Consider the following 10,977-nt stretch of genomic DNA (forward strand, 5'->3'; position numbering starts at 1 on the left):
AATGTAGGCAGAGGTCATCAGAGGAATACGCAAGGAAAATGAGAATGTAGGCAGAGGTCATCAGAGGAATACGCAAGGAAAATGAGGATGTAGGACGAGGTCATCAGAGGAATACGCAAGGAAAATGAGAATGTAGGCAGAGATCATCAGAGGAATACGCAAGGAAAATGAGAATGTAGGCAGAGATCATCAGAGGAATACACATGGAAAATGACAATGTAGGCATAGGTCATCAGAGGAATACGCAAGGAAAATGAGAATGTAGGCAGAGATCATCAGAGGAATACGCAAGGAAAATGACAATGTAGGCAGAGATCATCAGAGGAATACGCAAGGAAAATGAGAATGTAGGCAGAGGTCATCAGAGGAATACGCAAGGAAAATGACAGAAGTTATCAGAGGAATATACAAGGAAAATGAGGATGTGGGAAGAGGTCATCAGAAGAATACGCAAGGAAAATGACAGAAGGCATCAGAGGAATATACAAGGAAAATGAGAATGTAGGCAGAGGTCATCAGAGGAATACGCAAGGAAAATGACAGAAGTTATCAGAGGAATATACAAGGAAAATGAGGATGTGGGAAGAGGTTATCAGAGGAATACACAAGGAAAATGACAGAAGGCATCAGAGGAATATACAAGGAAAATGAGGATGTGGGACGAGGTCATCAGAGGAATACGCAAGGAAAATGACAGAAGGCATCAGAGGAATATACAAGGAAAATGAGGATGTGGGAAGAGGTCATCAGAGGAATACACAAGGAAAATAAGGATGCGGGCAGAGGTCATCAGAGGAATATGCAAGGAAAATGACAGAAGGCATCAGAGGAATATACAAGGAAAATGAGAATGTAGGCAGAGGTCATCAGAGGAATACAGGAAAATGACAGAAGTTATCAGAGGAATATACAAGGAAAATGAGGACGTGGGAAGAGGTCATCAGAGGAATATGCAAGGAAAATGACAGAAGGCATCAGAGGAATATACAAGGAAAATGAGAATGTAGGCAGAGGTCATCAGAGGAATACGCAAGGAAAATGACAGAAGTTATCAGAGGAATATACAAGGAAAATGGGGATGTGGGAAGAGGTCATCAGAGGAATACGCAAGGAAAATGACAATGTAGGCAGAGGTCATCAGAGGAATACACAAGGAAAATGAGAATGTAGGCAGAGGTCATCAGAGGAATACGCAAGGAAAATGACAGAAGTTATCAGAGGAATATACAAGGAAAATGAGGATGTGGGAAGAGGTCATCAGAGGAATACGCAAGGAAAATGACAGAAGGCATCAGAGGAATATACAAGGAAAATGAGAATGTAGGCAGAGGTCATCAGAGGAATACGCAAGGAAAATGACAGAAGTTATCAGAGGAATATACAAGGAAAATGAGGATGTGGGAAGAGGTTATCAGAGGAATACACAAGGAAAATGACAGAAGGCATCAGAGGAATATACAAGGAAAATGAGGATGTGGGATGAGGTCATCAGAGGAATACGCAAGGAAAATGACAGAAGGCATCAGAGGAATATACAAGGAAAATGAGGATGTGGGAAGAGGTCATCAGAGGAATACACAAGGAAAATAAGGATGTGGGCAGAGGTCATCAGAGGAATATGCAAGGAAAATGACAGAAGGCATCAGAGGAATATACAAGGAAAATGAGAATGTAGGCAGAGGTCATCAGAGGAATACGCAAGGAAAATGACAGAAGTTATCAGAGGAATATACAAGGAAAATTAGGATGTGGGAAGAGGTCATCAGAGGAATACGCAAGGAAAATGACAGAAGGCATCAGAGGAATATACAAGGAAAATGAGGATGTGGGAAGAGGTCATCAGAGGAATACACAAGGAAAATAAGGATGTGGGCAGAGGTCATCAGAGGAATATGCAAGGAAAATGACAGAAGGCATCAGAGGAATACGCAAGGAAAATGAGAATGTAGGCAGAGATCATCAGAGGAATACGCAAGGAAAATGAGAATGTAGGCAGAGGTCATCAGAGGAATACGCAAGGAAAATGACAGAAGTTATCAGAGGAATATACAAGGAAAATGAGGATGTGGGAAGAGGTCATCAGAGGAATATGCAAGGAAAATGACAGAAGGCATCAGAGGAATATACAAGGAAAATGAGAATGTAGGCAGAGGTCATCAGAGGAATACGCAAGGAAAATGACAGAAGTTATCAGAGGAATATACAAGGAAAATGAGGATGTAGGAAGAGGTTATCAGAGGAATACACAAGGAAAATGACAGAAGGCATCAGAGGAATATACAAGGAAAATGAGGATGTGGGACGAGGTCATCAGAGGAATACGCAAGGAAAATGACAGAAGGCATCAGAGGAATATACAAGGAAAATGAGGATGTGGGAAGAGGTCCTCAGAGGAATACACAAGGAAAATAAGGATGTGGGCAGAGGTCATCAGAGGAATATGCAAGGAAAATGACAGAAGGCATCAGAGGAATATACAAGGAAAATGAGAATGTAGGCAGAGGTCATCAGAGGAATACGCAAGGAAAATGACAGAAGTTATCAGAGGAATATACAAGGAAAATGAGGATGTGGGAAGAGGTCATCAGAGGAATACGCAAGGAAAATGACAGAAGGCATCAGAGGAATATACAAGGAAAATGAGGATGTGGGAAGAGGTCATCAGAGGAATACACAAGGAAAATAAGGATGTGGGCAAAGGTCATCAGAGGAATATGCAAGGAAAATGACAGAAGGCATCAGAGGAATATACAAGGAAAATGAGAATGTAGGCAGAGGTCATCAGAGGAATATGCAAGGAAAATGACAGAAGTTATCAGAGGAATATACAAGGAAAATGAGGATGTGGGACGAGGTCATCAGAGGAATACGCAAGGAAAATGACAGAAGGCATCAGAGGAATATACAAGGAAAATGAGGATGTGGGAAGAGGTCATCAGAGGAATACACAAGGAAAATGACAGAAGGCATCAGTGGAATATACAAGGAAAATGAGGATGTGGGTAAGGTCATCAGAGGAATACGCAAGGAAAATGACAGAAGGCATCAGAGGAATATACAAGAAAAATGAGGATGTGGGAAGAGGTCATCAGAGGAATACACAAGGAAAATGACAGAAGGCATCAGAGGAACATACAAGGAAAATGAGGATGTGGGAAGAGGTCATCAGAGGAATACACAAGGAAAATAAGGATGTGGGCAGAGGTCATCAGAGGAATATGCAAGGAAAATGAGGATGTGGGAAGAGGTCATCAGAGGAATACAGGCAAGTGGGATGGAATAGAGTCAGCCGAAAGAAGACAGTGTGGGATGCAGCCAGTAAAAGAAGGCAAGGGACAAGAAATCCAAGATAGGAGGACAGGAGCAGGTAGCAGTGACAAGCAAAGAAAATGAACTGGAACTACAGATACCCATGCTTGAGCCAACAACAGAAGGGCAGTAAGACAGAAGTGGACCGGAAGGTATACTCAGCTGTATGGGAAAGACAGTGGGTGAATGACAGAGCAAAGTACAGCTCTTGTAGGAAAAGAAGAGAACACGAGTGAAAATGATCAGATGCACCACAGATTGGGAATCAACCAGCCAGCACTATAAGAAAAATGACACGGGGTGGAAATGGACAGAGAAAAGTTGTAGTTGGGGGCATATTGGCATGAGACAAAAAGAAAGAAGAGAAGGGTAGTGTGTGGACACATACGAGAGTTTTGGGGATTGAAGACTCAATCACCATGGGGACTGTCATGGTAAGTAAAAAAACAAGTGAGATCACCATTTACTGTAACCCGTCTCAGGACTTAACTTGGTAACCACGTTAATGAGCAAGGGAAGGGGAGAGCTCATGATATAGTGCATGTAGACACCAACAACCAATCAAAGGAGACTGCTGAAGTGGTATTACACAGGTCTAGGGAGAAGATAGATCATATTTGCATACTTTGCATAAGCTGTTGCTGGCAATTTCTTTCATTTCTGACAGTAGATCATGCCATTCTTCAAAACCTGCAAAAAAATTAACATTGGTACAAACATCATCCAATGGTTTCAAAGTAAACTTTGTTCCACTTTTCAGGTCTTTGCAAACAACCCCCTCTCATGCCCTGTCTCACTAAACAAGTGTCCACCAATGTTCAGCCCTTGTCCCTCTTTTATTTTCTATTTTTATATGCACTCCCACATCTTAATATTGTACTTTATAATGATGATGACGGTATCTTGAGCCTTAAATCCAATTTTAAAAAGTAAACATTCTGCCTTACAACAAACACTACAAAGCAGATTATCCTCCCTCTGCACATGGATAACTTAAAATAGGCTTATTACTAACAGTAGTAAGGCTAGCACTGTGCTACTTGAAGCATCACAAAAACTGAAAACATTCCCACTTGTCCACATAAAAGACAGCTCCAAAACACTCATCCCAATGTCAATGAACAAAAATATCTGGGCATGCATTTACATCTCTCACTGCCATCTTCCTCACATAATGAAAAAAAAAACTATAGCCAAAACTCTTACATAACATATGCTCTGTTACAGAATCACACACCTTTTATTCACTGGTGCACATAAAAGACTAGCCAAAAATTTGCTGATAGCAAATCTTGAATATGACCTATCCATATTATGTCCTCAGTCAGTCACCAATACACAAAAACTCCAGGTAGCTGAAAAAAAAAATCTTTATGTTTATAATCTTTGCTGGTAACCAGCTACATCTTCGTGAGCTTCTAAAATGTGCAAGTGGTTCCCTATCCAAAGTACAGCAATCATATAATTTAATGTTCTTTCTCCAAACTTCTCAACCAAGGTCACTGCCCCTACTAAAAAGACCCTTTCAATAAGAGAACCTAACTATAGCCTAAGAGCCTTCTAAGATAATACTATTACACTACTAAGGCTAAGCTTTAAGACAGCCATTTGTAAAGAATTCTTCTGCAAACTCAGCCCTACTACATGTGATTCACCTTCCTAATGAAATAAGAACACAAGTGAATGTAACATATTCAGAAACAAATTAAAGGAGTTTCTTCAACATGAATGTGTTTACAAGTGCTTTTCTGACACTGTCTAGAAATCATAACACTCCATGAAGCACCCAGCATTAATACAGCTGTCTGCTTACCCTTTTTATAAAATGAGCATTTTAAACATTTTCATAATTATCTGCAATAAGACGGTGTGTGTGTGTGTGTGTGTACATATACATATAATATATATATATATATATATTTATATATATATATATACATATATTATATATATTACACACACACACACACACACACACACACACACACACACACACAAAATGTTTGCATATATGTAAAATATCTTGGTGTTACTAATGTAGTAACTATCTGCAAATATGGCAAGATAATTGTTCAAATTTCTCAGTTTTGCATTCCCTTACATTGAATGTAAGATTGTTAGTGTTATACCTATGGTGTGTTATTAGATTCTGTACATATTCTTATTTCTTACTGTTCTCTAAACCCTGATGTATTCTACTAAGGATATACCCTAGCTGACCACTGTCAACAAATATTGTGTAACACTGACTCATGGAAGACACCTACTTAAACTGCATATTCTTCTTCTACAGTTCTGCTCTCCTTTGAGCCTGGATCATGGCAAAAATGATCAACAAACTAGTCTACTCATCTGGTAAACAAACTGCAAATAACTTAAATAAACGTTTGGCTCTGGTCATGGCTAAAAAAGGTCCATTGGCCATTTCGTACTGGTTAACAACTATTAAATAAAAAGGTGGTTGAAAGTAGCATTTTCAGAAGTATGACCTGTGCCTGTAGTCTGGATGCTGAAGAAAGACAGGATCAGGGAGTGTAGCACGTGGCTTCAGCAGTGGATGATGGACACTGGCTTGAGACTAGTAGGAGGTTTAGGGACGGCCTGCTAAGTGGTACATGGGAATGCATTGATAGCAGCTGTTCAGTAGTAACAAAAAAAGACTGATGGAGCTAGAATAACAAACCAGTTAAAGGAGGGCATCAAACATCAAACCTAGAATGGAAAAGGGTACCAGGCAGAGGTAGAATATAGATTAAGTGCGCTGGCACATTAAGGTGGGGAGGGGGCAGATCAGCACAGTGTGTTCTCCTCCAGGCATATTAAGGAAGGAGTAAAATATACTGGAGGAGAGAATAAAGGAAGTTGGTAGGAGGGAGAAGGTAATATACACAGAGAACCTGAATCTGCCAGGAGTAGACTGGGTGACTATAAGCTCCATTGAAGAGATGAAGCAGGACATGACTGAGGTGTTACACCATGACAGGATGCAGCTAATTAGTGAGACTTGAGGACTTAGACTACAAGAGGATTCACCTAACTAGTGAGACTGAGGCCTTGGACCATGAGAGGATTCAGTTAACTAGTAAGACTGAGGCCTTGGACCATGAGAGGATTCAGTTAACTAGTGAGAATGAGGCCTTGGACCATGAGACGATTCAGCTAATTAGTTAGACTGAGGCTTTCCATTCCAAAAGGATTCCGCTAACTAGTGAGATTTGTGGCCTTACACCATGAGGGGATTCAGCTAACTAGTGAGACTGATGCCTTACACCATAAGAGAATTCACCTAACTCCTAAATATTTTGCATCAGTCTTTACAAAGGAAAGCAATAAAGAGGTGCCATCCTAGGAAGGAGGAAGGCAGGGCAGACTGCTGAAAACTATGTATGCACACAACTGATATATGACAGCTCAAAATACACAGGGAGAATTTGGGGGGTGAACTTGCTGCCTTTTGGGAAGACAAAGTGTAGGGACCACGTGGTCTGCCTTACACAGACCTCATAAATCTAGCCGCTGCTCTGGAAGCTCTCCTGGTGGTGATCTGACAGTGCAGATGTGCCTGCTGACTGTAGAAAAATTAGTGTGGTATCTTTGTATGGGGGTGTGGCAGGGTTGGAAGAATTCAGGGAACTACAGGTCAGTTAGCATAACATCAGTATTGGGGAAAGTCATGGGGAGAATCTCAATGGGATTACCCACAACAGAAACGATCTCCAGGGCAGCAACCTGCATAGGCCGAATGGCAGGAGAAGCTGGCAGTCAAAGCTCATTCAGTATGATGACTGTGTTACAGTGGAACATAACAGGAGGACAATGGTGGAAAACAGTCTCCTTGGGCTATAGCTAGGGCTTTGAGTTGGGCCCACATATGACTGACAGGAAAACTGCAGTGGATGATGGTAGGACCAAGACTGAGGAATGACACTGCTGCACGGTTTAATCACAGGGGTCCTGAGATAGAAAATGTCAGGAGTAAAGGAAGTGGCTGGTTGAGTATGACCAGGGTCAATCCGGTTTATTTCAGATAGATCTAATGAAAGGGAGAACAGGATCAATATCTTCACTGATGACACAAAGACAGGGGTAGCAGTGCAGGATGGAGAAAGATTTAGAAAGGATGGCGTGGATGCTAATGTTCAGTGCAGACAAAAGCAAAGTACTGCCCTTGAGTTTCAATGCTGGTGAGACATATCAACTATGGAGGAGTACAAACTGATGTCAAGAAAACAGGAAAATGGTTCTGAGAATGTTGATCACACCTGGATTGGACCAGTTCAATCCAAGCAAGAGAGCTGTGGTAGGCAAAGAGTTAATACTCTGCTGTACCTACGTGTCGTTTGGGGGCCATACGAGGAAATGAACATCAAGCTGCTGGAAGGAATCTCAATGAAAGTCACCACAAAACTGTACGAAATGCAGTGGAAAGGCTATGACCATGGATTAGAGGAGGTGGAGCTTTTCTCAACTGACAGGGAGATATGATATAGATGCACAGAATAAGGTCGGGGAATTGTGAGGGGAGACTATAAGAGAACAATAAGGTCAGGACACAGGCAGAAGACTGGAGGAACTAAATACTCCATGACTGTCAGAAATGATTTTTTCAGAGAGAGGGTTGTAGACCCAGGTAATGGATTACTGGAATGGATGGTGGGGAAGGAATCTACACAGACATTCAATAGGGCATGGAGCGGGAGAAGAAAAGGGAGGCAGGGAGGAAAGTATGGAGATGATGTGAAATGTTTAATGAACTTAAAAGGCAGACTAGATATGCTTACTGTCTCCTGCTGTCAAGTAAATGTAATTTAATGCTGAAAACTGCATATGCACACAACTGACATATCACAGTTCAAAACAGCTATGACTTGTTGCAATTAGTTTAGCTGCTTCTTTAAAAATGAAAAAATGGAACCGTTTATACTCGACAAATGCAGTTTATACACTGGGACTTGCGCTTCACTACACTGATACAGACGTCTTAGCTGGCACATCAGCTGTTGTAGCTGACAAGTAAATATGTCCATATTACTGCTTCTGGTTTCTTAACAGCATAGCATGCTTGCAGTAAGCATACAGAATCAGCAGCAGTTTGCATTAATCTTAGTAAGTACATTCCCCAAACACATGCACCAAGAATCAACACAAAATACAGAAAGAAAAAACGCTCTCAGTCAGTCTGCAATTTCAATTTCACATAAGATTAGTCAGAGAGGATCCCCACACTTAACACTTCCTAATCATTATTTTATAACACAGCAGTATTATGACAAATAAAGAACACCACCTACAGTATCATGTACTTCTCAGACACTTCCAGATGCAATATTTCATTGTCACTATCAGGCGGTCCTTTACATGTACTTCACATCTGATTCATAAAGAAATGTTCACCTGCACTACGAACCATGGTCTGTAACATGCAACAGACATATGCCACCTTCTAGGCTAATATGGTGCTCTATGGAATATATTTCTTATGCTTTTCATTGTTTGAAACTTGGTAGTGGATGAAATAGAATCTTTGATCCAGTCCACTAAACTTAAAAAAATAAAAACATAAATTAAAACAAATAAACGTATAAATGATGAAAAATACCTCCATGGGTTCTGAAGCAGACTTCTTCAAAAAATACTCTTTAATCATTAAACTGATTTGAGTTTGCTAATATTATAAACTGAAACTAACCGCTTTTGTTCTCTCTTCTGTAAGATTCATACCAGACCTGCATTTCATGTGGCCAGCTTTCCATTCCTAGGTCCATAAAGCCGTAGGAAAACAAATAGTCCTCAGCCATATAGGCAAACAGTGAGCAGGAAATTCTCTTCTACACAGCTGGCCGCCAAGTGACCCATTTTGCCAGTAAACCCAGGTTGCTGATGTGGCAAATGGCGAAGCCATCCACATGTCAGACAAGCAAGAGATGACATTTCAGTACAGGAGATAAGGGGGATACCACTCGACCTGGCTCTGTGTTGTACATGATTAGCATAAATGCATGTTCTTGCATTTTTTGAGTACTTATCAAGCATTACCATCATAAAAAGCAGCCTCAGACAGTGCATCAACAAAGAATTATTTTTGTACACCACAGAGAGACAAAGAGAGAAAACATGGAATACAAGTTGTAAAACTATATGTCACATTATGATGACCAAATATCTTGATTTGTTAAGAAAGGAATATTAAGGAAAAACTGTAACCCATTTGCAACGTACCTCATGTCCTCGGTCCTGTACAGGGCATGACTCACTATCTGCTTCTGAAAATGATCCTGATTCATCACTGGAGTTGGACTGTTCACATTTAATTTTCTGTCGGCTCTGAGTGTATACCCTATCCCCCATAATATTTGGGTCCGGGGGTTCCACAGCAAGGAATCGAGTTCCCTGTGAGCAGGGGGAGGTAGAAAACTCGCAGAGAGGCAAACTGCATGGTGAGCCAACACTTCCATCCTCAGCGTAGGAGTAAGAAGAACAAGAACTAGAAGTCCGTGTCCTGGTTTCCAATGGAGGAGACCGAGGGCAGATTTTAATAGGTACTGGGCAGCTGGTGTTGGGCCGCATCCTTCCTGACAAAGAATCTGCTGCCAGTCCACCATGGGAATAGCTTTGTGAACATGGAAGGGGCTGGCTAACAGCACCCCACAGACCCTTTGGCACGTGGTCAGAAAGTTCTTTATCCGTGGAGCCACCACCAGGATATGAGTGTGTTGGAGTGCTCATTTGGTCACAAGTGCTTGAAGAAAAGATGACACTCCTCCTGTCTATTTCTGCTTCCAACTTGCAAATACTTTCACACCCAGGCCCCTTTACTGGTGATCCTATGGAAAAATTAGCAGTGTCCTTCTGAGACATACTGGGCAGTCCATATTTACCCGCATAATGCCTGTAGTCAGTTTTGTGGTCACCCTGAGTTACTCCTTTTAACGGGCATCCTGGACTGCTGGTGAACAGCGACTGGGATGTACTAGGAAACCCAACCAACTCCACAGCTTTAGCATTATTGAGAAAAGACCTTAAGCAAGAAGGGGCTGTGTTGTTGTTTTTTGGCCTGCTCGTGCACATGGCATTGAACATTTTCTTCTCAATGTCAATGTCCTTAACCTCAGACTCATCCCCAGACAGGCAGAGTTTAACAGCCTCTTCTTCAGCTTCTTCTGTTTGAGGTTCAGTTTTTATCTGTCTTGGTGCAAGTTCCATGCTGAGCGCACTATTGGGACTTTCAGATGAGAATGTGCTTGGAAAACCTGAGTTACTGGTGTGTGATGGGCTGAAGACATTCTTTGTGCAGGCCTGCTGGTATTTCCTGTATTTGGGGCGCTGTGTAGCCTCAAATACATCTTTATCTAAGTCCTCCCTGCTGTCTGTGAAAACATCAGAGTCTGACATTGCGTTTTGCTCATTTTCAGTCACCTTTTTAGGTGATTCGAGTGCAAAGGTTTCAGATCGCAACCTTTCTCTGGGGCAGGATTTGCTGCACTCTTCTGACTCCATGCTTTCATCCTCCTCCTCCTCCTCCTCCTCCTCATCTTCCTCTTCAGAAACTTCATTCTGACAGACACGGCTGGATGTTTGTTTTGGACAAGGCAGTGGACCATTTTCACTGCTGAGGAGCTGATCCTCAAGGAAACGAAAGCAGGAATCCTCCAGATTGTGGATCCGGAG

General features: G+C 41.6%; 1 protein-coding gene across 1 annotated transcript in view; it reads right to left on the minus strand.

The window, feature by feature from the left end:
* BACH2 (BTB domain and CNC homolog 2) overlaps window positions 1-10,977 on the minus strand; it is a 293,625-nt gene that overhangs the window by 192,029 nt on the left and 90,619 nt on the right. The window contains exon 2 of the mRNA XM_044067191.1: window positions 9,529-10,977. This exon is cut by the window's right edge and continues 102 nt beyond it. Within this exon, the coding sequence (XP_043923126.1) occupies window positions 9,529-10,977 (1,449 nt within the window). The remainder of the gene's footprint in view (window positions 1-9,528) is intronic.

The sequence above is a fragment of the Protopterus annectens genome, chromosome 1.part0 (genome assembly GCF_019279795.1).
Source record: "Protopterus annectens isolate FY-2018-M chromosome 1.part0, PAN1.0, whole genome shotgun sequence".
NCBI lineage: Eukaryota > Metazoa > Chordata > Ceratodontiformes > Protopteridae > Protopterus > Protopterus annectens.